This window comes from Girardinichthys multiradiatus, chromosome 6 (assembly GCF_021462225.1).
Source record: "Girardinichthys multiradiatus isolate DD_20200921_A chromosome 6, DD_fGirMul_XY1, whole genome shotgun sequence".
Lineage (NCBI taxonomy): Eukaryota > Metazoa > Chordata > Actinopteri > Cyprinodontiformes > Goodeidae > Girardinichthys > Girardinichthys multiradiatus.
Window position 1 is genome coordinate 3,138,942 of NC_061799.1, and position 26,755 is coordinate 3,165,696.

A 26,755-nucleotide genomic window follows, 5' to 3' on the forward strand; every position below is an offset into this window, starting at 1 on the left:
AATGCTAGCATTTAAGCTCAGTTTAGCATTTTGGCTAAAATTCAGCTATAAGCCTAAATTAACATATTGAATGGATTGAATTAATGTTAGCCAACCTGCTAGTGTTAGCCAAAATAATAATGTTAAAATAAAAATGTCCTCAGTTTTTGAAACTTGACAAATTGCCATGTCTCTACATGCTCATCCAGGAGGAGGGATTGGTGCAAGTCACTGACTGGATGCAATCTTCTGGGATTCCTTAGACAGAAAAACTTTTTGTACCTGACTGTTGTGAGGTGACTTGAGAAAACATGTGTTGTGAATTGGCGCTATATAAATAAAACTGAATTGAACTGCAAGGACAGTTGGAAAGAAAAAAAATAGAAATGGTAATATGTAACTTAAATATTAGGTTTATATTTTCTTCATAAACAGGCCAATTAAAAAAAACTTAACAGTAACTTGATGGTTGGAGGGTCCAGTTCTGGGCCTTCTCTATCACGGGCCCGGTACAACTGAACTGACTGTAATCCCGTCAGTGGCTGAGGCATGTAGTCCATGTTCATGCATAATTACAACCCAGACCTAAGACAGTAGAGTCTCAATTAAGTCCAAGTGAAACAAATTTACAGACAGAAAACAAACATACAGAACATTTTGTTTTATTAGTAACATCAGTATCTCCACAGACATCTCCAGATACCTGCTCCCTTCTGCAGACATTTTACACAACAGGTTTGCATATGATTTAAAACTGCTCCTGGAGAAGCAAGTGGACTCAGTTGCGACAGTGATCTTAATGTGAAGATCAAAGGTTAACCCAGAACTTTTCTAAATAAAGCAGTTGTTTATGCAAACAGATCCAGACAGTCATCCAGGTCGGGCAGGTTGCTGTCTCCATCACCAGGGCAACTGTCACTCTTGTGCTGTTGTCTCCTCTGCCTTCGTTTATACACATGTAGTTGGTTCTGTTCATTTGTTCCTTGCCCCCCTCCCCTGTCTGTCTTGTGCTTTTGTTGGGAATCTTGGAATTCCTGTGTGCTGGCACTGTCAGGGATGTGGAGTCTTTCTGTTGACAAGACTGCCTGGAGATTCTGGAAGAACCTGGAGAGGACACATTAAAAGAGTTTGACATGGACTCAGATTAGACGGTGATTCTTACCTCACAGCAAGCAAAAGACTGACCTGTGTATTCGTCTTAGGTTCTGCTCCATCTTCTGTTTAGCTATTTGTGTAAGGAACTGGATGTATTCTCCATCTACTAGAGGTTTTCCATCATGGCTCAGAGGAACCTCCAGGCTGTGGGTGCTGCGAACCGCCTGCAGGGGCACAACAGAGTAAAGATAGATTACCGACCCCCAAAAAAACAAAAGACAGAAACAAAAGTATAACAAAGAATTTCAGTAGAATGTTGGAAATGAGAGGTGAAGTCTAAATGTTTGGGACTTACAAACATTGAGAAGTGAATTAAACTGCTGACTATACAGCTTTAAAATGAATGCAGGTCAAATTTGCTTCAGCAAATATCTTGCAAATATTTGGTTTTAAAATCTATAAAGAATTTTGCTTTGCTTGATACATTAAATATAACAGGGCTGTGAAAAAATCTAGGGATGTCTTATTATTCTGAAATCAAACCTAATAAACGATAGGAGCAATGGAAAATATTTAGATTTGCTAAAAATTGAAAACATCCTTACAATTAAATTTTGTTTGTTAAACGTTCTCTAAATGAGACAAATTCTAAGTCAGACATCATTGTTTTGTTATTTCATAATAGTTTGAGTCCACCTCATTATTAAATAGCTTTTAAACTTTTTCAAACAAATAATTGCATGAATCATCCTGCATCCTGACATCATCAGTCTTTGACTTCTTTAAATGCTTTTCTTCAATTAGGTCAGGGACCCAATATACTGATTTTTATTTTCAGTCAGTTTGTCTTTATGGATCATTGCACAGTTCAAGGATTAGCAGATGTCAAGCTTCAGTTGTTGGACAGATGGCCTCAGGTTTGACTGAAGACTACTGAGATAAGGAAGAATTTGTGGTTGGATCAGTCACTGAAAGACGCCCAGGTCCAAATCATCAGACCTCCATCCTCAGATTTTGTCCAGGAGACAGCTGGGAGAACTTTGGTATACAGAAGGGGTTTGTGGTCGAGTCATTGACTGAAAGGTATCCAGGTCCTGTGGCTTCAAAACAACCCCAAATCAGCAGTCCATCTCCACTATGATTGATAGTTGGTAGGGTGATGTGCTGATTTGCTGTGTAGTTTTCTCAAAACCTGGTGTTGTACATTACTGCCAAATATCCCCAAGTTTAGTCTCATCTGTCCAAATGACATCTTTCCAAAATGTCTTGTGGTTCACTGTGTTGCAGCTTTGCCTCATACTGCCATGTTCATTTTAGAGAAAAGAATCCTTTTCTTTTGGCAAGTCTTGCAACAAGACATACTTTCTTGTATTTATTCATCCTTATAATTAATACTTACATTTACTACATGGGTTTACTGAGCTCTCCTAAATGTTTTCCACGTTTTTTATCTTTGTTGAAGGAAAAATGAAATTGTCTACAAATATTCCTATAACCAATCCCAGATTGAGTGGCAGCAAAATTTACAACAGTGGTGAAGCTTCCCAGGAGTGGACAGGCTTCCAAAATTACTCCAAGAGGCCATTGATGATTTATCCAGTAGGTCACAAAATAACCCAGAAAATCATCCATGGCTCTACAGACCTCACTTGCTTCAGTTACCTGTCGTGTCCGCCCCCGCCCCACCCCCAGAAACCACTATGTTAATCAATGCGCTTGGGTGCCAAAATTAAATGTAATGTTCGCTTGGTTTTCTTACACAATGTCCAAATTTTGGCTTTATTGTTTATGTAATATGTTGTGTTTATTTTGAGGGTACTTGGTGTAATTTTAAGAACTCCTAAAGATATATTTTGACTCCTGACTATGAATACTAAAACGTTGAATGTTAACACACCAGGACTGCCTTGCATTTTACCTAACTCAGATCAGATTGATAATAAGAACTTTGCCTAAAATAAGAATTTAAGGTCTAGTTAAAATATATATACAGGGGTTGGACAATGAAACTGAAACACCTGGTTTTAGACCACAATAATTTATTAGTATGGTATAGGGCCTCCTTTTGCGGCCAATACAATTCGTCTCGGGAATGACATATACCAGTCCTGCACAGTGGTCAGAGGGATTTTAAGCCATTCTTCTTGCAGGATAGTGGCCAGGTCACTACGTGATTCTGGTGGAGGAAAACGTTTCCTGACTCGCTCCTCCAAAACACCCCAAAGTGGCTCAATAATATTTAGATCTGGTGACTGTGCAGGCCATGGGAGATGTTCAACTTCACTTTCATGTTCATCAAACCAATCTTTCACCAGTCTTGCTGTGTGTATTGGTGCATTGTCATCATGATAGACAGCACCACCTTCAGGATACAATGTTTGAACCATTGGATGCACATGGTCCTCAAGAATGGTTTGGTAGTCCTTGGCAGTGACGTGCCCATCTAGCACAAGTATTGGGCCAAGGGAATGCCATGATATGGCAGCCCAAACCATCACTGATCCACCCCCATGCTTCACTCTGGGCATGCAACAGTCTGGGTGGTACGCTTCTTTGGGGCTTCTCCACACCTTAACTCTCCCAGATGTGGGGAAAACAGTAAAGGTGGACTCATCAGAGAACAATACATGTTTCACATTGTCCACACCCCAAGATTTCCTCCTTGCACCATTGAAACCGACGTTTGGCACTGGCATGAGTGACCAAAGGTTTGGCTATAGCAGCCCGGCCATGTATATTGACCCTGTGGAGCTCCCGACGGACAGTTCTGGTGGAAACAGGAGAGTTGAGGTGCACATTTAATTCTGCCGTGATTTGGGCAGCCGTGGTTTTATGTTTTTTGGATACAATCTGGGTTAGCACCCAAACATTCCTTTCAGACAGCTTTCTCTTGCGTCCACAGTTAATCCTGTTGGATGTGGTTCGTCCTTCTTGGTGATATGCTGACATTACCCTGGATACCGTGGCTCTTGATACATCACAAAGACTTGCTGTCTTGGTCACAGATGCGCCAGCAAGACGTGCACCAACAATTTGCCCTCTTTTGAACTCTGGTATGTCACCCATAATGTTGTGTGCTTTTCAATATTTTGAGCAAAACTGTACTCTTACCCTGCTAATTGAACCTTCACACTCTGCTCTTACTGGTGCAATGTGCAATCATTGAAGACTGGCTACCAGGCTGGTCTAGTTTAGCCATGAATCCTCCCACACTAAAATGACAGGTGTTTCAGTTTCATTGTCCAACCCCTGTATATGAGTACTATTAAGAATATATATAAAATAGGTCTAATCCGTGCCTTGAATGTTTCCACATTTCATTCTCAGTGGCATAAAGATGACAGAAAAACCATACAAACTTTGTTTCTCAGCTTACCAAGATGATCTTCCCTGTCTTGCCAACAGTAAGCCCAGAGTTCCTGAAGCCTGAGTTGATAGCCAAAGAGTGCTGAAAGGCAAAATGCATGTTAAACCTACACTGGAAGAATCACTTTGTTCAAAAATACAGTAAATACAGTGATGTAACGTTCTGACCCAACTGCCAAATTTTTTTACTTGCTTCCAATGAGAAAATATTTTAAGGCTTTCTATATATGAAGACCAGCTAATTTCTTGGCTTATTTTTCTGAACAATACCAACAGTCACAGTGAAAATAATAGTAAAAATTATTCTCCCCAACTAGCAGTTGGAGCCAACCATGATCACCAAAATAAATTGTTAGGCAGTACCTTCTAGGACCTTTAGCACCACTCATTAAAATATTTTAGAATCAGCTTTATTTGCCAAGTTTCTGCACACAAATAAGTGATCTGACTATGGTTCCGGTTGCTCTCCGTGTAGACATTTAAAATATAAATATATAGAAAAGGAAAAAAATAATAGAGAAAGTGTTGTTGTGGATGGTGAGAGGAGCCATGGTGGGGGTTGTTCTCCAGAGGTCCACCATCATCTTTAGTGTCTTGAGCAGGTAAATCTCCAGATGGTACAGACTGCACCAGTGGACCAACCGATCCACTTCCTGTCTGTACTCATCCCTGTCCTGTATTAGACCAATAACAGTTGTGTTATCTTACAAACTTGAGTTTCACAGACAGGTGCGCTGAGGTGCAGTCATTTGTGTACACAGAGAAGAAGAGTAGGGAGAGAACACACCCCTGTGGAGCACCGGTGCTGATGGTCCCCATGCGGGACAAGATCCTCTTTAGTCTCACCTGTTGCCGCCAGTCAGTCAGGAAGCAGGTAATCCATCGACAGGTATGGGCCGGCACTGTGAGCTAGGTGAGCTTCTGGTTGAGGGTGTCTGGGTTGATGGTGCTGAAGGCCGAGTTGAAGTCCAAAAACAGGATCCTGGTGTATGTCCGGGGTATTCGAGGTGTGACAAGATGAAGTGTAGTCCCAAGCTGACTCTGTCATCTTCCCATTTGTTTGCCCGGTAAGCAAACTGCGGGAAGCCCAACAGCGGGCCTGCCATGTCCTTCAGATGCTTCAATACCAGTCGCTCAAGAGATTTCATGCCCACAGACGACGCAACAAGGCTGTAATCATTTAACCCTGTGATGGTGCATTTCTTAGAGACCGGGATGATGGTGTAATGCTTGAAGCAGGAGGGAACAGAGCTCCAGAGACTTATTGAAGATTTGAATGAAGATGGTGGGCCAGGTGTGCAAGTTCACAGGCATGAGGGGGAGACCTCGTCAGGTCCTAGAGCTTTCTTGGTCTTCTGATGCTGAAAGAGCCTATTTACATCTTCCTCAGAGATCTTAAGTCTAGTTAGGGGTCTGAGGACCAAATGTCTTCTGTAACATTGTGACATCACAACCCCAGCACATATGGGGTAATATACACTGCTCAAAAAAATAAAGGGAACACCTAAACAACACAATATAACTCCAAGTAAATCAAACTTCTGTGAAATCAAATTGTCCACTTAGGAAGCAACACTGATTGACAATCAATTTCACATGATGTTGTGCAAATGGAATAAACAACAGGGGGAAAGCTTTGGAGATTAGCAAGACACACTCAATAAAGGAGTGGTTCTGCAGGTGGGGACCACAGACCACTTCTCAGTACCTATGCTTTCTGGCTGATGTTTTGGTCACTTTTGAATGTTGGTGGTGCTTTCACGCTCGTGGTAGCATGAGATGGATTCTACAACCCACACAAGTGGCTCAGGTAGTGCAGCTCATCCAGGATGGCACATCAATGCGAGCTGTGGCAAGTAGGTTTGCTGTGTCTGTCAGCATAGTGTCCAGAGCCTGGAGACGCTACCAGGAGACAGGCCAGTACACCAGGAGACGTGGAGGAGGCCAACAACACAGCAGCTGGACCACTACCTAAGCCTTTGTGTAAGGAGGAACAGGAGGAGCACTGCCAGAGCCCTGCAAAATGACCTTCTGTAGGCCACAAATGTGCATGTATCAGCACAAACGGTTAGAAACCGAATCCATGAGGATGGTATGAGGGCCCGACGTCCACAAATGGGGGTTGTGCTCACAGCCCAACACCGTGCAGGACGCTTGGCATTTGCCAGAAAACACCAGGATTGGCAAATTCGCCACTGGTGCCCTCTGCTCTTCAGAGAAAGCAGGTTCACACTGAGCACATGTGACAGATGTGACAGAGTCTGGAGACACCGTGGAGAGCGATTGGCTGCCTGCAACATCCTTCAGCATGACCGGTTTGGCAGTGGGTCAGTAATGGTGTGGGGTGGCATTTCTTTGGAGGGCTGCACGACCCTCCATGTGCTCGCCTGAGGTAGCCTGACTGCCATTAGGTACCGGGATGAGATCCTCAGACCCCCTGTGAGACCATATGCTGGTGCGTTTGGCCCTGGGTTCCTCCTAATGCAGGACATTGCTAGACCTCATGTGGCTGGAGTGTGTCAGCAGTTCCTGCAAGATGAAGACATTGAAGCTATGGACTGGCCCGCCCGTTCTCCAGACCTGAATTCAATTGGGCACATCAGGGACATCATGTCTCGCTCCATCCACCAACGTCACGTTGCACCACAGACTGTCCAGAAGCTGGCGGATCCTTTAGTCCAAGTCCGGGAGGAGATCCCTCAGGAGACTATCCGCCGTCTCATCAGGAGCATGGCCAGGCATTGTAGGGAGGTCATACAGGCATGTGGAGGCCACACACAATACTGAGCCTCATTTTGACCTGTTTTAAGGACATTACATCAAAGTTGGATCAGCCTGTAAGTGTGTTTTTCCACTTTAATTTTGTGTCTGACTCCAAATCCAGGCCTCCACTGATTAATAAATTTGATTTCCATTGATGATTTTTGTGCGATTTTGTTGTCAGCACATTCAACTTTGTACAGAACAAAGTATTCAATGAGAATATTTCATTCATTCAGATCTAGGATATGTTATTTGAGTCTTTCCTTTATTTTTTTGAGCAGTGTGTTTTAAGTACTTAGTACTGTTTATTTGGGTGATTGTGGCTTTCACCCAATTAACACTAAAATTCAATCACATTAAAATAGATAAGTCACTGGCGTGTTCAACAAGGAGGAGGTCTTAGACTTAGAGATAACCTATGCTACGTTCCAAGAAGAAAGTCTGTATAATGAAATCTAAAATCAGAACTTAATAGAATACTAGAGGCAAAAATACAATTTCAAACAGAGATTGTGGTTGGTGAACTTTGATCATACTAACAAATCTAGAAAGATCGTTGCAAGTCAAAAAGAATAAAAAGGTCACAATTTTGACAATTTCCAGTAACTGTATATCAATTAATGATCATAGAGAAATTAAAAGACATTTCTTTTTTTTTTTTTTTATGAAACTCTCCCTTTAAATAATACTGATTCAATTAATATAGTTTTTTTTAGATGATACCAATCATTCTACATTAAACGAGGAATAGAAAAGGGTTATGGAGTTACTTTAGCAGCAAGTAAACTCCAGGATGGAGGGAAGGGAAGCAGTTAAAAGTATGTCTAATGGCAAAGCTCCAGTACCTGATGGCTTCCCCGCAGAGTTCTGGCCACTGCTGGCCCCCACCTTCCACCGGGTGGCCACAAAAATTCAGGAAACCTCGATACTCTTTCCAAACATGCATTGGGCTAACATAAATCTTATTCTCAAGACAGATGAGGGACACTTCCATCTAGCTACCGTCCAACATAACAAGAATGCAAATCTTAAAACCATCTGCAGGAGGTTGGCCACAAGGCCTGAAAAAAAAGAAAACCTATATTTTACATCCTGACCAGGATGTGTTTATTAAAATCCTGTATTTAATATTTAAAAATAAAAGCCGTTTAATTGTTTAATTAGATTCAGAGAAGGCTTGTACAAGGTTAATTGGAAATTTCTATTTGCTACCTTACATTAATTTGAATTTAGACATACTTTTTTGTCATGAATCAAACTACTATGTACCTCCCCTAATGCTTTTGTAAAAACAAATGACTGGATTTGTCCAAGCTTCAGTGTAGAGAGAATCATCAGACAGGACTGTTCACTCTCCCCCTCATTGATCACTATATTTATTTAACCACTGCTGGCTATAATTAGTCAAAGCTATAGAACCCACAAAATTTGGTTATATGCTGATGATGTGATGCTCTTTTTTGAAAATGCAAAGCCCTGTCTTAGAGACACTTACCCTAAAAAGTATGTTTTTAACAGTTTCAGACTACTCTTTAAATTGAAACAAATCAAAGTCCCTTTCTATCTGTGCTAACCTTGTGGTCTAGTAGTTACAGCAGCGCGCTTGCTTTCAAATCCCACAAACTGCCACTTTGGAGCCCTGAGGAGGACTATTAGCTTCAAATGTTCCCCCAAAATTGCAATGACAAAAAAAAATTATTATTATAATATTAATTTATCTCCAACCATTCCTTTACAAATTGGGAACATCCGGTACCTGGACATCAATATTTCTAACGGGCTAAATGAGCTGACAATTAAATCATACCCCACTGCTCCAATTAATAAAAGAAGACTTGCTTCCTCTCTCATCGGAAGAGTGTCTGCAACTATAATGATGACCCTCCCTAAAATAAACTATACCTTCTCCCAGACTTGGTTCAAAAGCTTAGATTTTATCATATAAACATCTGTACATTTCTGACAGCTGGATGATGGAAATATTTCACACCCTTTAGTAGTTTTGTTTTAGAAGACTCATATGGCACTGATAAAAATTAATTATTTGAATATCACCAACTATTATTCAGTCCAAATTTAAGATTAAACAAATTAACATAGAACTTCCTCTAGCAATAACTAGCTTCTTTAAACTTCAACCCCCACAGTTACTTTCCAAAACCTACAGAAAAGTTTCAGAAGTAGATTTAACAATCTTCCTGCTGCATTCAGTCCTGCACTGAGGTGGTATCAGTTTGTGACTGAATGTGCTCTCCCTAAACTCATCCAGGTCATGCAGTGGGTGTGAGTCATTCCTCAGAACACAGATCAGAGCATCCTCACCCCAGCCACATGCTGAACTTGGTACAGGTCAGCCCCGTTGGGGGAATCCCAGTGTGTTATTAAGTGTGTTCTTGTCCAGGCAGCAAGCTCCCTCTCCCCTGCACACCACACCAAAACAGTGCACTGGCAACCATGGTTTGGTAAAAGGTGGTTATTCTGATGTTGAAGGATTTTAACCTTTTTTAAACAGTACAATCTCCTTTTTGTACACAGTACTGGAACACAACAGAAGGTCTTCCACAACACTGGAACCTTCCTGGGCCAGCCTAAGGTTAGAGACGTGCTGCAGAATTCCACATAGCTCCTCTGCACAGGCCTTCAGGCTCTGTGGTTGAAATGATCTGGACCTGCAGACTTATTCCGTATCAGTCTCTCCATTTGCCTCTACACCTTACGTATTGAGACACACACATCTTCTGATTTGGTTGAAGACAAACATGTAGAAGCAGGTGGAAGATTCGATATTTGAGGTGTGACAGGAAAGCTGTGGGTCAAAGGAGGGTGAGATGTCTGTTTGCCTGTGAGCAGGAGAGAAGGATGCTGAGAGGTTACACAGTCAGTCATGGCATTGATGTCCTCTCCATGTGGCTGGCACAGTGCGTCCCAGTCTGTAGCATCAAAGCAACCTCGCAGAGCTTCTTCAGCTTCCTGTGACCATTTTCTTACAGTCCTCTTTATTACAGGTTGTCTCTGAACAAGGGGCTTATATTTCGAGCAGAGAAAAACAAGATTGTGATCTGATTTGAATAGAGGAGGTCTTGCTTAGAGATGTATGAGGCCTTGAAATTTGCATAAAACAAATCCAACATTTTGTTTTCTCTGGTAGAGCAGCTGACAAACTGTTGAAACTTTGATAGTGTAACAGAGAGTGAAGCATGGTTAAAATTACCAGATATTGCCACAAACGCATTGGGGAATTGTGTCTGTAGCTAAGCAACAACTAAGGTGATGGAATCACATGAAATGTCTGCAACAGCTAAAGGTGAAACAAACTGTTGCTAATATAACACTGGTGAACTCTCCGGGTAAATAATATGGAAAAATACTTACTGCTAACAGTTCAATAACTGGGCTGGAGAAACGACACTTAGCAGTAACATCTCTGTCTGCGCATAAGGTCAAAAAGCCTTAAGTCTGAAGGTGTTTGAGGATACTCCAATCAACATAGTCAGCCATCATGCTTCCTCATCACATCCACCCATGACACAACTAACGACTGCTGAATAATCTGAACATTTCGGACGATTCAGCAGCTGATATGTTTTGCTCCTGTAATATTTTAGTTGTTTAGAAACTGAATTTTGGGTTTATTATACAAGAGAAATTATCCTTTAAATATATCGCTGTGAAGTGAATCGATTTTTAAATTGTGTTTTGGATTTTGATAAGAACAACTGTGAAGCACATTCTTGACTTGTCCCCCTATAACCATTGTGTGTTGTCCTCACCACTAGCTGTGCATCCTCTAGCCTCCGGCACTGAACGTGGAGAACAAAGGGCTCAAACTTCAACACAGCATCTCCACTGGACCTACTCAGACCTAACATCTGGAAAACATAAACAAAACACTCTCATGTGATATCAGTCTTTAGTCTGCATCAAAATATTATCCTATGTGATCAAGGCCACAAGTCTGATATATCTCACCAGGTCATCAGAGGTGCATTTCTTGTGTGAGACAAACAGCCAGACACAGTTCTGTTTTTGGACGTCACAGCTGTCTCCCATCTACAGAGGAACAAGTAGAGTTTATTGTAGAAATATTTTTAGCTCAGTCTTGTCACAGCAATACATTTCTATTAATGACATCTGAAAACCCCAAAACAGTATATTTAGGATAGCGCTTTTCTACAATGTTGGTTGCACGAGAGCATCAATCAACATCGACAAAGTTCAAAACACGAGTTATGCAGTTACTGTGTATAGTATAGTGATAGAAATACACTTTTTTATGTAACTGGTGTGCTGAAGAAGCCCATTTCAAAATAGGTACTTTTTCTAAGAGCTGTATTTGTGATGCTTTGACTGAAGCGGCATGCAGTCAAAGTCACACAGTTGTCCAAAAAGACTACAAAGATGTAGTGAATCACTTCTATCATTGTGAGTTTGGGATTGTATCCAAGATGAACCTTTGATCTGGAACCAATCACATGCTCTCCAGATGACAATGACCATTGTTGTTTAGCTTTTTTGGCCTTTATAACTTCACCTATTTGACAGGATTCCAAGAAATTTAACTCAAAGGCAGGAAATGCCATGACACAGCCTCCACCATGTTTTACAGTTTGTGGTAATACGGACTTATCGGATTTCATCCATACATGCTAGTGACAATTTGAAGCACAAACGAAATTTGCCTTGAGGACCTCTAGTCACTAATCCTAAGTGGAGTAGGGGTTTTCCCATGACATCACGGTCATGTGACCGTACTTCGCAATCGCCATCTTGTATGGCAGCTGCAGCCTGTTTTCATCGTTTTCGCATGACCAGTGAAGTAAAACTCCAGACCATTCATTTAACTATGGGAAAAACCTGCTTAATTGTGGGTTGTGCCACGCATGGTGGTCAAGACAAGCATTCATTCTATTGTCTGCCAGCCGTGATAGAAAATCTGTGTGAGAAAACAAAAACACCGAGTACACATTGACTACTGTTGTTGAATCGAATATCCAGGGCAGTTTTGGACGGTTTGAACCTCACTCACGCCTGAGTGTGCAGTGCACATTTTGTGACAGGTAAATAAATAATGTTCATCTACATTTATTGTCATAATATTCTGGAAAGTAGTCTGCCAAGACTGTGAGTTGATCCGTTGATTCTGAGCTGGGTGGTAGCGCTAAGTGCTGTAACCTACTTCAGTAAGCTGCACTCTCACTCCTTGATCAGCTAGATGTAGCCTGCAATATACCTTTACTGTTATACTGTAAATGTATTGTCTAGTAATATAACTACTATGTAATTATCTTATAAAGACAATATTGAACTTACCATGGATTTTTGCCTATGCTGTGGCTATGAAAAAATAGTTGCATACTTATTGGTCTACAAATTATGTGCGGCCAATCATCCGGATTTGCACTAAACAAACCAACATATGGATCCACCTTGTTGATGACCGCAATTTTCTTGAGGTACGTGGGGTAATCAGGAGGCTCTAACGACTCTAGATACTTTTTCGACCATGGAGTCGAAAAAGTATACAATTTTGCAATGTTGTGAAATGGCTGATACGGAAGCACCCAAGATGGCAGACCAGCGACGTCTGTGACTGTGATGTATTAGGATGAAAATGTAGTTGCTTGGTGTTGCCAGTTGGTGGCATTCATATGGTGATGGTATAAGAGACCAGAGGCAAACTAAATAAGAGTGTTTTTTTGACCAGACATGGTGTCTCACAAAATTAGCATATTTCATCCGACCAATAAAAGAAAAGTGTTTTTAATACAAAAAACGTCAACCTTCAAATAATCATGCACAGTTATGCACTCAATACTTGGTCGGGAATCCTTTTGCAGAAATGACTGCTTCAATGCGGCGTGGCATGGAGGCAATCAGCCTGTGGCACTGCTGAGGTCTTATGGAGGCCCAGGATGCTTCGATAGCGGCCTTTAGCTCATCCAGAGTGTTGGGTCTTGAGTCTCTCAACGTTCTCTTCACAATATCCCACAGATTCTCTATGGGGTTCAGGTCAGGAGAGTTGGCAGGCCAATTGAGCACAGTGATACCATGGTCAGTAAACCATTTACCAGTGGTTTTGGCACTGTGAGCAGGTGCCAGGTCGTGCTGAAAAATGAAATCTTCATCTCCATTAAGCTTTTCAGCTGATGGAAGCATGAAGTGCTCCAAAATCTCCTGATAGCTAGCTGCATTGACCCTGCCCTTGATAAAACACAGTGGACCAACACCAGCAGCTGACACAGCACCCCAGACCATCACTGACTGTGGGTACTTGACACTGGACTTCTGGCATTTTGGCATTTCCTTCTCCCCAGTCTTCCTCCAGACTCTGGCACCTTGATTTCCGAATGACATGCAGAATTTGCTTTCATCCGAAAAAAGTACTTTGGACCACTGAGCAACAGTCCAGTGCTGCTTCTCTGTAGCCCAGGTCAGGCGCTTCTGCCGCTGTTTCTGGTTCAAAAGTGGCTTGACCTGGGGAATGCGGCACCTGTAGCCCATTTCCTGCACACGCCTGTGCACGGTGGCTCTGGATGTTTCTACTCCAGACTCAGTCCACTGCTTCCGCAGGTCCCCCAAGGTCTGGAATCGGCCATTCTCCACAATCTTCCTCAGGGTCCGGTCACCTCTTCTCGTTGTGCAGCGTTTTCTGCCACACTTTTTCCTTCCCACAGACTTCCCACTGAGGTGCCTTGATACAGCACTCTGGGAACAGCCTATTCGTTCAGAAATTTCTTTCTGTGTCTTACCCTCTTGCTTGAGGGTGTCAATAGTGGCCTTCTGGACAGCAGTCAGGTCGGCAGTCTTACCCATGATTGGAGTTTTGAGTGATGAACCAGGCTGGGAGTTTTAAAGGCCTCAGGAATCTTTTGCAAGTGTTTAGAATTAACTCGTTGATTCAGATGATTAGGTTCATGGCTCGTTTAGAGACCCTTTTAATGATATGCTAATTTTGTGAGATAGGAATTTTGGGTTTTCATGAGCTGTATGCCAAAATCATCCGTATTAAGACAATAAAAGACCTGAAATATTTCAGTTAGTGTGCAATGAATCTAAAATATATGAATGTTAAATTTTCATCATGACATTATGGAAAATAATGAACTTTATCACAATATGCTAATATTTTGAGAAGGACCTGTATATATATATATAGTCAGTCAGTCATCAGTCAGTCATTTTATATATATATATATATATATATATATATATATATGTATATATATATATATATATATATATATATATATATATATATATATATATATATATATATATATATACACAAACATATATACAGGGGTTGGACAATGAAACTGAAACACCTGTCATTTTAGTGTGGGAGGTTTCATGGCTAAATTGGACCAGCCTGGTAGCCAGTCTTCATTGATTGCACATTGCACCAGTAAGAGCACAGTGTGAAGGTTCAATTAGCAGGGTAAGAGCACAGTTTTGCTCAAAATATTGAAATGCACACAACATTATGGGTGACATACCAGAGTTCAAAAGAGGACAAATTGTTGGTGCACATCTTGCTGGTGCATCTGTGACCAAGAGAGCAAGTCTTTGTGATGTATCAAGAGCCACAGTGTCCAGGGTAATGTCTGCATACCAACAAGAAGGACGAACCACATCCAACAGGATTAACTGTGGACGCAAGAGGAAGCTATCTGAAAGGGATGTTCGGGTGCTAACCCGGATTGTATCCAAAAAACATAAAACCACGGCTGCCCAAATCACGGCAGAATTAAATGTGCACCTCAACTCTCCTGTTTCCACCATAACTGTCTGTCGGGTGTTCCACAGGGTCAATATACATGGCTGGGCTGCTTTTGCCAAACCTTTGGTCACTCATCCCAATGCCAAACGTTTCAATGGTGAAAGGAGCGCAAATCTTGGGCTGTGGACAATGTGAAACATGTATTGTTCTCTGATGAGTCCACCTTTACTGTTTTCCCCACATCCGGGAGAGTTACGGTGTGGAGAAGCCCCAAAGAAGCGTACCACCTAAACTGTTGCATGCACAGAGTGAAGCATGGGGGTGGATCAGTGATTCCCTTGGCCCAATACTTGTGCTAGATGGGCGCGTCACTGCCAAGGACTACCGAACCATTCTTGAGGACCATGTGTATCCAATGGTTCAAACATTGTATCCTGAAGGCGGTGCCGTGTGTCAGGATGACAATGCCCCAATACACACAGCAAGACTGGTGAAAGATTGGTTTGATGAACATGAAAGTGAAGGTGAACATCTCCCATGGCCTGCACAGTCACCAGATCTACATATTATTGAGCCACTTTGGGGTTTTTTGGAGGAGCGAGTCGGGAAACGTTTTCCTCCACCAGTATCACGTAGTGACCTGGCCACTATCCTGCAAGAAGAATGGCTTCAAATCCCTCCGACCACTGTGCAGGACTTGTATATGTCATTCCCAAAACGAATTGACGTTGTATTGGCCGCAAAAGGAGGCCCTACACCATACTAATAAATTATTGTGGTCTAAAACCAGGTGTTTCAGTTTCATTGTCCAACCCCTGTATATAACAGTGATGTCAATGAAAACCCCCCATTCTACCATCCCTTCTTCCTTACAGAAGGCTTTCTGACATGTTGTCTAACAAAGCAGCTGAGTAGAAACTGTACTCGGTGTAAAAGGCTGTCTGACCCCATCGATGAGGATGATCCTGCCGGAGCATGAACTGGTGGTGAAGAACTGCTCACAGCTGTTGAGCAGAGACACCACATGCTCAATGTCTTCATCCACGCTCCCTTTCTTACTCAAATCCAACCTGCTCAGACACTGTGTCTTCCACCGACTGAATGTCCTCTCCATAGCTGATGAGCACGCCGCTGCCGATCAGAAATCCGGTCAGTTAGTCACACACCCAAACAGTCAGCTCTTATTTATGTTTACATCCAGATCACGGTCTATTTCTTGCAGCATCACTTGTCTTCCCCATATTTCTTCTTCAGGGGTTTATTGGCGGTATTTTATTAACTGTCGCATTACCGCCCCCGGCTGGTAAGGAGAGAAAAAGGGAAAAAATAAGGTCACACATCGTTCTGATCTTCTCACCAATAAATCTCTAGAAATAAAGAGCACTTTTAGTTTTTCAACATTTTTAAATGAACTATTTTTAACTTTGTCCTTTACCTTGTGGAGAAGAACAATCACATGTGTCATGTTTCCCATTATTTGCTCAGCATTTTCAGCACGTTTTATCCTTACATGTTCTCCCACTTCTCTGGCTTCATTTAAGTAATAGAAAACAAACCTAATTTTTATTTTCTTCCCATTAATGTAGTTGCTTGTTATTTTAATGTTACTCTGATTACTGGATTTTCTAAATGCCTTACCTACATCACTTATCTGTATCATGTTTCATGAATATGTTGTCAAGGACCATGGTATCCCTGTTCTTAATTGGCCACCAAACTATTCCGACCTTAATTGTGAAGAGGAATATGCAATATGCCAGACCCAACAATTCAGAAGAGCTGAAGGACACCATCAGAGCACCTGGGCTCTCATAACACCTGAGCAGTGCCACCGACTAATTGACTCCATGCTAGGCCACATTGCTGCAGTTATCCAGGCAAAAGGAGCCCCAACTAAGTATTGAGTGCTGTACATGCTCATACTTTTCAGTTGGCCAACATTTCTAAAAATCCTTTTTTTGTATTGGTCTTAATATTCTAATTTTCTGAGATACTGAATTTGGGGTTTTCCTTGGTTGTCAGTCATAATCAGCTAAATTAAAAGAAATAAACATTTGAAATATATCAGTCTGTGTGTAATGAATAAATATAATATACAAGTTTAACTTTGAATGGAATTACTCAAATAAATACATTTTTTTCATGATATTTTATTTTATGACCAGCACATGTATATTAGAAAAAAAATGTATGCCACATTGTGTAAGGTTCAATTTCCACTGCCAACATGTGTAGGAGAGATTTACAACAGGTTTCACCTCGTTCCTCCTCTGTGAGTCTGGGTCTTATGGGAGTCACCTTGAAAGCTGTTGAAGTTGTTATAAGGAGAATATTTGTTTTGTTTAGTCAGAATGATTTGGCAGCAATCCTGAGCACATGTCCAATGCTGCAAAAAACCCTTCTCTCTTGCAAGATTATAATAAAGCTGATTCTGGGTGACAATCACTGGTCTCCGTCTTGGTAAAAAAAACCTTTTCCACAACAATTGCCATTGTCTGCAGGATTCCTTGACAATTTCTTCAGAGGACATCCACAAAATGACAAAAGGAGGGTCTCAACCAATCTGGGAAGAGCTTCCCTGCCTCAAATTGTTAAAAGGGAGGAGGACCTCTATAGACGTTTTTCCTGCAACTGTGGATCAAGCCTTCTTTCCAGGTGCGAGCTCTCTTCCATTAGCAGGATGTAGTCAGACTACACCAACTGCAGCAAGGTTATTGGACCAGCCAAGGAGACATTGAAGGTCCAAACACGAACAGTGTCATAATGGGTCACAACCAGGAGACTCTAGTGCAGGCATGCAGACAGGATAAAGTTTAACAAGTTTATTGAGAATATTGGCTGATTCAGGATCCAGCAGGAGTCTGGTCTCAACAAGTCGGCAAACTGGGGAGGAGATTACGGTAAGTAATGGAGTAGGTGAATTACGTAGATCATGTAGAGAGAACTGAACTCTTACTTGGAGGTGAATGTAAATGTTCCGGGAAGAGGTGAGCAAGCCATGGAGACTGAGGTTGACAGGCCAATGTGCTGTCTGACCGGGCTCCTCCAGAAGGTGAGTTGTGTTTGAGGGTGGACAGGCAGGACACGGAGCATGAGCAGCGAATCTGCTGGTTGATCTGGGAAATCCAGAGAAGTCATTAAGCTGAGGTAAATTCATTTAAATATTCATCAACCATGCAGGAGACAGAACCACAATGGGTAATCCATGACTGGATCTCACTGACAACAACCTTAGAAGGGGAAACACATCCAGGTTAAGAACCAGAATGTTCTGAGCACAGGTAGATACAAAGCAGAGTCTGTTGGTCCGATTACCACTCTAGGTGAGCAAATAATCTGACGCCACCTCCAAGGTCTAACAGCATATGAAGCTCTCCCTTGATTGCTGCTTATGCGAAATAGCTGTGCAGCCGCTTCTTTTTCTTTTTTTACCATGTCCTGTCTAGCAGAGTAGCGCTCAGAATTGTTGTCTGAGTGCCAAGAAAAAGCCAAACAGATTTACTTTCACAAGTGGAGCATTACAGCTAACGCTTTAAAGCTCTGCTTGATTTTTATAAAAGAAACTTTATTAGAAACCATTTTAGGATTATTTTCAATTATAACGGACACTGAGACAGAAATAAAAAGGAAAAAAATAAGAAGCACAAAAGAGAGAGAGGTGGGGCAAAAGGAAAAGGGGAGAGAAGGAGAAAAGAATTGAGGAAAGAAAGAAGGATGAAGAGAATAGAAGATAACACCCTGCTTGCTCCTACACCTGGAGAAACATTCATATTAACAGCTTTTTTACCAAAAAGTGCATGGTACTTATGAATGCAAGATGTATGTAGTCGTAAACGTGGCTCAATATAGAACTTTTGTGTATCTTTTAACACTTGAATCTAAACACCTGCGTGTCTGAGTGTGAGTGCACTTGCGTATACAAGGTTTCTCCATGAAATTATGCAATAGCGAGTGTGAGAAGCCACAGACCTGCCCCCGTGGGTGGTGGGACAGATACGGAGGAGATCCATGCCATAGACATCAAAAGGCCCCCCAGAGCACAGGGAAAGGCACAAAAAACAGGCACACACCTCATAGGGGCAATCAGCCCCGGACCCAGGAGGTGGTCCCCTTCCCGCCGGGGGTGGAGACAGGAAGACGGCCAAAGCATCTCGAACCCAGGCTGGGCTAGCCGAGGCTAGTGCCCGAACCTGAGCGACCCCGGTCCACGCCCCGACCTCCCCGTCCCACCCCCAACAACCCCCATCCTCATCTGGAGAGGGCGCCATGTACAAAAGAGGGGTCTACATGGTCCTAACTAACATGCCAACTAGAGCCGCCACAGGATAAAACAGAAAGAAGCATTGGAGGAAGGCCACCACAGTACGCCAAGGACCGGGCACCCTGCCAACCCCCCTTCACCCAAACCCCAGAGGTGCCCCAGCATGCTGGCCACCCAAACTCTCGCACGGTACACCGTGCCGCACCAAGCAGGGTTTACCGTCCGGCCAAGACCCCCTCACAATCCTGAGAGAGCCAAAAAGCCAGCCCAAGCACCAGAGAACCCCCAAGACCCGAATCCCAACCCCAGCCCAGATCCCGACTAGAAGGCCTGCTCCCTCTCCCGGCTTCTGATCCCAGATGGCAAACTGCGAGCGGGGGTGCGAAAAGATCCCAAACCTACCTCCACCTGCTCAATGTGGTGTTAATGCGTGTTGTTGTAGTGTGCATTTAAAAAAGAAAAACAAGAGGAGAAGAGGGTCTGCCACGCCAACTCCCCACCCAGTCCCTCAATGTCTACATGTAACTTAACCATTAGAGGTGAACGCAGGCACCAGAGGTTAGGTTAATAAAATACACTCCCTCATGATGCCCCTGAGCCCAGCCCCAAGGCCCTACATGTAAATGTCATGAAAATGTTATAAGTGAGAGTGTCTAAGTTGTACAATAAAATTGGGGCACAGGCTGCCATGGAACCGCAGAGATGGAAAAACCTTGCAGCACTCCAATGACGCACACGTGCCCCAAGGCCCTACATGGGTGGTAGTGTGAGGAAGTGAGCAGAGACTGAGGGGTAAAATGCTCTCCCAAGGAGCCAGCTCCAGGCAGCCCCAGAGAGCATGAGAAGCATGAGAACTGCACCCAACAAAACAAACCTGTGCTCAGCTCCGTGGCCTGACATCACCCTCCTGGTGGTTGATCAGAAGTGGATGGAGAGGCAGCCTGGAATTCCGTGATGAGAGCTGGTTCCAAAATGAATCGTCCGGAGACCCACTAGAGATCCTCAGGACCATATTCCTCCCAATCCACCAGGCACTGTAGACCATGACCTCTCCGACGGAAGACCACGATCCAGCGGACGTCATAGGCCAGATGGCTGTCCATTTCCTGGGCAGGTGGTGTGAGTCTGGTCAAAGGGCACAAAGGACTGACAAGGACTGGTTTGATTTGGGATACGTGGAAAGTTGGATGAACACGGAGATGAGATGGGCGTTTGAGGCCCACCAAAGTAGGACTGATGACTTCCTCAATCCGGAAAGGACCAAGGGACCTGGGAGCCAGTATTTGGGGATAGGCTTGAAGAGGAAAGTTTCAGGCTGAAAGCCAAACTTCCTGTCTGGGTGAATAAGTGGGTGCCAGCTTTCTCCTCTGGTCAGCATATTTTTTGGTGTGAAAAGATGATTATTGAAGTGCTGTTTTTGTCTGGTTCCAGATTCTCTTGCAATGGGGGAAATGCGCTTGGACTGATGGGAGAACAGGTTCAGGAAAAGAAGAAGGGAGAAGTGACGGTTGAAATCCCAAGGGTCACTCAAATGGTGACATACCAGTAGCTGCAGAGATGTGGGAGTTATGTGCGTATTCTGCCCAAATGAGATGATGGCTCCAGGATCGAGGGTTATTGTTGCAGAGGCACCTAAAGGTGTTCTCCGTCTCTTGGTTCAACTGCTCATACTGGCCGTTGGTCTGGAGGTGGAAACCAGAAGTTTAGACTATGTGCCTGTTACATGTCTGCTGGACTGTGTGTGTTTCTTCCCCACCCCCTTGTGTCTCCTGTCTCTCACAGGTTCAGAGTGCAGGGTGATGCCAATTTGCCTTGATTGGCTTGAGGGTGCCGATCAGGCAGCTCTACATAAACTGCTCACCTGTAGGGCAGGGGTTGTGGCTTCACCTGGCTGGCTATTTGGCACATGCTTTGTACTCCAGCATTGTTTCAAGGTTTGTGGTGGGTGTTTGTGGGCTAGGTAAGTTTGGGGTACCCTTTACATTTCCATCACCTAGTTTTTTCTGTTATACACACTAGGTATGTAGGTTGGAGCAACCCATGTAATGTTTTTGGCTTGTTTTGTTAGTCTTGAATAGCAGAGCTTTCTTTTTCTTTATTTCTTCTGGCTTAGTTTAGGTGACAGTTAAGCCCTGTTTTGTTTTATTTATTTCTTTGATTTGGCACAACCTAACCACCCCTTCCCCCCCACAGGTTGTTCAACACTTTTGGGGTCTGTTTTTTGAAAAGAGAAAAATACCACACTTACAAAGGCCTTGTCTCAATACCCACACTACACCCTATGCCCCTCTATGAAGTGTGTACTTTGTACAAGTGCATGTAGGGGTTGAAGTGTGCAGGTTACAAGCGTGCAAAATTGGAGAATTGGGACAGTAGGGGTTACGTCATTGACTTGCACCTCTGCACTGTAACTGCAACATCAAAAAGGGTGGGAACCAGCGCTGTTTTCACAGTCTTGCTGCTAAAATAATCTATTTAAAACTGCAACAAGTAATTGTTTTGAGGAGAAGAAAGTGCAGGAAGCAAAGGAGGCTTTTACACCAGACTCTTGTGTTATGGCCTACTGACTGCCCCGACTCAGTCTGAACCCAGTGGTTTCTTACAATGTTGAGCCTGAAAACCAGTAATAAAAAATATTTGTCGGCTTGTTGTCTAAAGTTTACGCAGTTCTTATTATTCAGATTTGATGGCTGATTACGTTAACGGTTATGATTGGTTTTTGCTCAGAACGTCATCTGCAGCGGTGAATTGTGAGTAATATACTTCGGCGAAGTCCGCTTAAATGCGGGCTTTGCCGAAGTGTGGATTGAGGGCACACTGGCTAAGGACCACTCCGGAGAATTGGGACACACTATGCACTCGAGCCCATCAACGGCAGTGCGAGTATTGGAACAGGGCCAAAGACTCTGACATTTTATTATGGTTGTCCTGTGTGTTCTCCCTCCTTCAACTTGAGGGGGGGCCGTAACAGTGCCAAAATAGAACAAAAATCCACCCATACCTGGGATATGAACTGGGGACCTCGGTCAGAGATGATTTCAACATTGAGTCCATGAATCCTGAAAACGTGATTAATCAGCAGTTTAGCAGTTACAGCAGTGGAAGGCAGATTAGTTTAAATGACATGCTTTGGAGAATCTATTAATAATGGTGAGAATGACTGTTTTATGATGTGAAGGAGGCAAACCTGTGACAAAGTCTAGTGCGATATGAGACCAGGGTCGACTGGGGATAGACAAAGGCTGGAGGAAACCTACAGGAGGTTGAGTTTTTGCTCCAGGCACAGATGAAGCATGCATCCACGTAATCCACAACGTCTCTGTTCAGCATTGGCCACCAGAAGTACCTCCATTTAGAGGCAATAGTTTGACTAGAACTAGAATGTCCAGAGAAGATGGATGCATGAGCCCAATGAATAACTTGTGACCTCATAAAAGAGGGGGCATAATGGCAATCGGAGGTCCCCCTCCAGGATCAATTCTTCTTCAGTTGCTTTTGTACTTGATCCTCAATGTACCATGAGAGAGACCTGATAAGACTGGGTCCCCAAGACTCAGGTTTGGGATCCTCTTCATCTGAAGCAAACTGTCTGGAGAGAGAGTCTGGTTTGATATATTTTGATCCAGGCCGGTAAGTTATGGTGAAGCAGAATCAAGAAAAGAAAAGGGACCATCTGGACTGACGTGAATTGAGACACTTAGCTGACTGGAGAAAAGCCAGATTTTTGATCACCCATAATGATCTGGCCAGATCATTATGGGTGGTGTGCCCTCCAACCAGTGCCACCATTCCACCAAAGCTTCCAGGGACCAACTGAAAGTGGTCTTGGTGGAGGTGAGTGCTGTGAGGGGAGATATGAGAAGACTGAAGCCTCTAATAAACCTCCGGTAAAAGTTAATGAACCCCAAGACCTGTTGTAGTTCCTTCCTGGTGTTGGGGGAGTCTTTTGCACAATTAGTTAAACCAAAGGGCATGACCAAGTTTTCAAAATGGCCTACCGGTGTTTTGAAAGCAGTCTTCCACTCGTCTCCTTCACGGATTCGGACCAGGTGGTAGGAGTTGCGTAGGTCGAGCTTGGTGAAGAAGGTAGCTCCTCGGACAGTTGGGAGGCCAGGAGAGGAAGTGGAAGTTTGTTTTTTATAGTAATTCAGTGCAGTCCTCTAAAGTCGATGCAAAGTCTCAAAGTTACGCCTTTCTTTTCCAAAAAGAAGAACTCTGCACCGTCAGAAGAGGAGTATGGACGAAATATCCCTGCTTTTAGAGTCACATGTTAAGCTCTTTCACCAAATCGGAATTGATTAAATTTTGCTCACCACCAGAATCTATGAGAGCCAGAACCGGATGCTGGTTTTGTTCGAGGCATAAGAGAATGGAGATGAAATCGGGGGTGATAAGAATGATTAGATGTGCCTGTCAGTACCCCCTTTTTTTTAACTGGGGGGCTCTCCCGTTTGGCCTCACAGGACAGTGTTGATGAAAACGCCCCAAGTCTCCACAATACAGACACTGTCTAGAAGATAAGCGTCTGTTTCTTTCTTCTGAAGTGAGACTGGTTCGGCCTAGTTGCATGGGTTCAATCTTAGGAGAATAAACAGTTGGTTTAGTCCTGGTCTCTGATGCCTTCATAACAGGTAGATGGCTTACAGACCCATTTTTTTCCTTGGTTTCTTTTTTCACGTGGTCTTTCTCTGATTCTATTATCAGTTCGGATTGCTAAATTTATAAGATCCTCAGGCTGGCCAATTCATCCTTAATATTTTGGTTTAGGGGGTTTTAGAAAACCCCTTTAAGAGTGTTGAAGTACCTCTTTAAAGAGGCCTTCTGCACGTTCGTTTATTCACCGTAACCTGGAGGAATTCACAACACATTAGAATAAATCACATGGAGACAACTGTATGCAATTCAAAATACCTGGACCAGGGGAAGCTCTCATGTGATCAGGACACACACCAAGACGACTTCGAAGCTTCTCACTGGGCACATTGCTTTTATTAAAACACACATTAAAATGGGCAGCGCCCTGTTTACAGTTTTTTCTCACATGTAGTCACGTACACACTTTTCCGGCTTTGCCATATTTAGACAGTCATTGTCCACCAGCTGCACCCCGTATCTACTGATATAAGCAGGGAGTAAGTCAGTCTCTACTTTTCACATACTCCTTCAGTTCTCAGTATTTTTCTGCTTCATCACACTCAAGGCCAGGTTTGTGCAATAACAATTCTGCAGGCCACAATGTCTTATACTAACACAGGTTATACATTTTATTTCCCACACTGGTTATGAACATAGTAATAATAATGATGCACAAACATAATATATCTCCACAAGAGCCAGTTGATTTGATCCAGATTTAGCAGCTCAAGTGCAAAATTCTATCGTCATTTCAGAATTGACAGTTTGCTTTGTCTGAAGTTCCACAACTTTCGGGCCAGGGCTTCGTCGCTGTGTCTGAGGAAAAAAGTTTGATTAAATAGTTTGAGGAATTCCTTTAATGAGAATAAATAGATAATTGTTTCATCAATCAAAGTTTCTGTCCACCTTAACGCTTGTCCCTGGAGCAATCCAACGATATAAGCGATGTGGCTGGTATCATCTGGGAAAAACATTTTTGGACTGTTGAAAAACGAGTGCACTGTAGCAAAAAACAAATTTCTCTATGTCTGCCAAAAAAGGTTTGGGTGTCGTAGAGGGAACACTTTGATAGGTGAAGTGGGCAGAAAGCAGATTGGAACTAGGAAGAGGTAAAGTTGGTTGTTCAGGCACACCTGGAGGGAGTATTCTGTAGAGGGCTTGATTGGTTGCAGCTTGTTTTTGATCTGGAGACTGAAGGAGAAAGTTATGTTGTCCAAGCAGGATGCCCTGTTGAGATAGTGCCAACCGGAATTGTGCCGCAGAGTCTGGTTGGTCAGACTTTTCTGTCGTATTCTATCAGAACCAGAGGACTCTAGTGCAGGCACAATCACAGAAACAGGGATAAAGTTTGAACAAGTTTATTGAAAACTTGTCGGGTCAGTGCACTAGGAGGGAGAGGACGGTGAGTAAAGGAGATGATAACTGACTGTTGCTGATAGAATTGAACTCTTACATGGTAGTGGTAAATGGACTGAACTTATATAGCACTTTTCCAGTCATACAGACCGCTCAAAGCGCTTTATGCTAGAGCCACATTCACCCAATTGCACTCACTAACACTCACACATTCATACACCAATACGCAGATCGGTAGGCAACTTCAGGTTAAGTGCCTTGCCCCGGGGCACATCAACCTATGGCAGGAGGAAGCTGGAATCAAACCCACAACCTTCTGATTGCAAGACAACTACTCTTCCTACTGAGCCACAGTCGCCTCTAGTGGAGAATTAAGTGAGCAAGCCATGGCAACTGAGGATGACAGGTCACTGTGCTTTGTGAGCAGTTCTTCCAGATGTTGAGTGGTGTAGGAGGGTGGACAGGCAGGACGTGGAAACGAGCAGCAACACTACCAGTAGGTACAGTAAATCCAGGGAGGTCATATAACTGAGGTAAATTCCTCTAAGCATTTACGAACCAGACAGAAGGCAGAACCACAATGGGTAATCCAGGACTGGATCTTTCTGACAGCAACCTTGAGGAAGGGAAGCACAGTCAGATAAGACTTGGGCTTGTTCAGAACATAAACAAGAGCCATAGGGTCTATTGGCCTGATTACCACTCTAGGTGAGCAAACAATCCAATGCCTCCTCCAAGGTCCTGACAGCATATCGGGTTCTCCCTTGATTGTTGCTGATGCAGAACAGCTCTGCAGCTGCTTCTGCCTGTCAAACCCTGTGGAGAGAACTGCACATAACACAACACAACAAACCAGTACTCAGCTCCATGGCCTGGACACCTACAGCTATCCCATATGCCATACAGGGCTCAGAGAGAGGAGATGGACTGTCTGTTAGCTCTATGAGATCATGCTCACACGAAAGATAAAGCTCTAGCAACGACGGATGGATTCCTTCTTTGGAAAGGCAACTAGTCCTTTCGTTCAGCAGTTTCCAGAGCAAGAAGCAACTACATTTAAGTGTGAAATATCCAAGACTGTGTTTACCTACCTGGCAAAGTGGTATAACTTTTTAGATGACAATTACTACTAAAGAATGTTGCAAGCTTGGCACTGAAGAGCAGGGTCACCTTCTCCCATCTCACTTATGCAGTAGTGGAGTAGTCCTCCAGATTAGAGGAAAACTGGACATGGATGAACTGTAAGCGAGGGAACTGTTGCTCTATTGGGCTTAAGTGTGAAATTCAAGTCAAGACTACCTTTGGATATAGTTGTAAGGGATTCTGCACCCATGCACTGAAGGAGAAGGCCCTTTTGGAAGCTACAAGATCCAGCAGAAAGTACAAACACAACATGTTGTGTAGAGTAAGCTGTATAGGTAAATGATGGCCTTTAGTGATGCAAAATTTTAGTCTAAGCATTTTTTTATGGTTCACCCAGGTCCTCTCCAAGGCTGCAAGTGTAGACCTAGATGTGGTTTTGTGTTTCATAGTTATAAAGAGGTTTTTCTTTTCTTTCTGATTAACCTAAAAAATGTTCA

General features: G+C 43.1%; 2 protein-coding genes across 2 annotated transcripts in view; one reads left to right on the forward strand and one right to left on the reverse strand.

Annotated features, from left to right (window-relative positions):
* Positions 1–625: 625 nt before the first annotated feature.
* tyw3 (tRNA-yW synthesizing protein 3 homolog (S. cerevisiae)) lies at positions 626–16,193 on the reverse strand. Its single transcript, XM_047367891.1, has 6 exons — positions 15,870–16,193; positions 11,173–11,253; positions 10,974–11,072; positions 4,451–4,522; positions 1,165–1,298; positions 626–1,083 (listed from the first exon to the last, which is right to left on the reverse strand). Exons 1-6 carry the CDS (start codon positions 16,035–16,037, stop codon positions 828–830), a joined length of 810 nt encoding a protein of 269 aa, XP_047223847.1. The 5' UTR covers positions 16,038–16,193; the 3' UTR covers positions 626–827.
* Positions 16,194–21,067: 4,874 nt separating this feature from the next.
* Positions 21,068–26,755, forward strand: part of tmem68 (transmembrane protein 68) — a 58,370-nt gene continuing 52,682 nt past the window's right edge. Inside the window, exon 1 of the mRNA XM_047367880.1 lies at positions 21,068–21,144. The gene's annotated coding sequence lies outside the window, so the exon portion shown is untranslated. The remainder of the gene's footprint in view (positions 21,145–26,755) is intronic.

What these genes read in the sequence shown, in the direction of transcription:
- tyw3 (XM_047367891.1), bottom strand. Translation starts at nt 16,037, where the DNA reads ATGGAGAGGACATTCAGTCGGTGGAAGACACAGTGTCTGAGCAGGTTG. An exon ending in TAGAGGATGCACAGCTAGTG is followed by an intron (nt 4,523 to 10,973) that starts GTGAGGACAACA and finishes TTTGCCTTTCAG; the next exon opens with CACTCTTTGGCTATCAACTC. An exon ending in AACCTAAGACGAATACACAG is followed by an intron (nt 1,084 to 1,164) that starts GTCAGTCTTTTG and finishes TGTCCTCTCCAG; the next exon opens with GTTCTTCCAGAATCTCCAGG.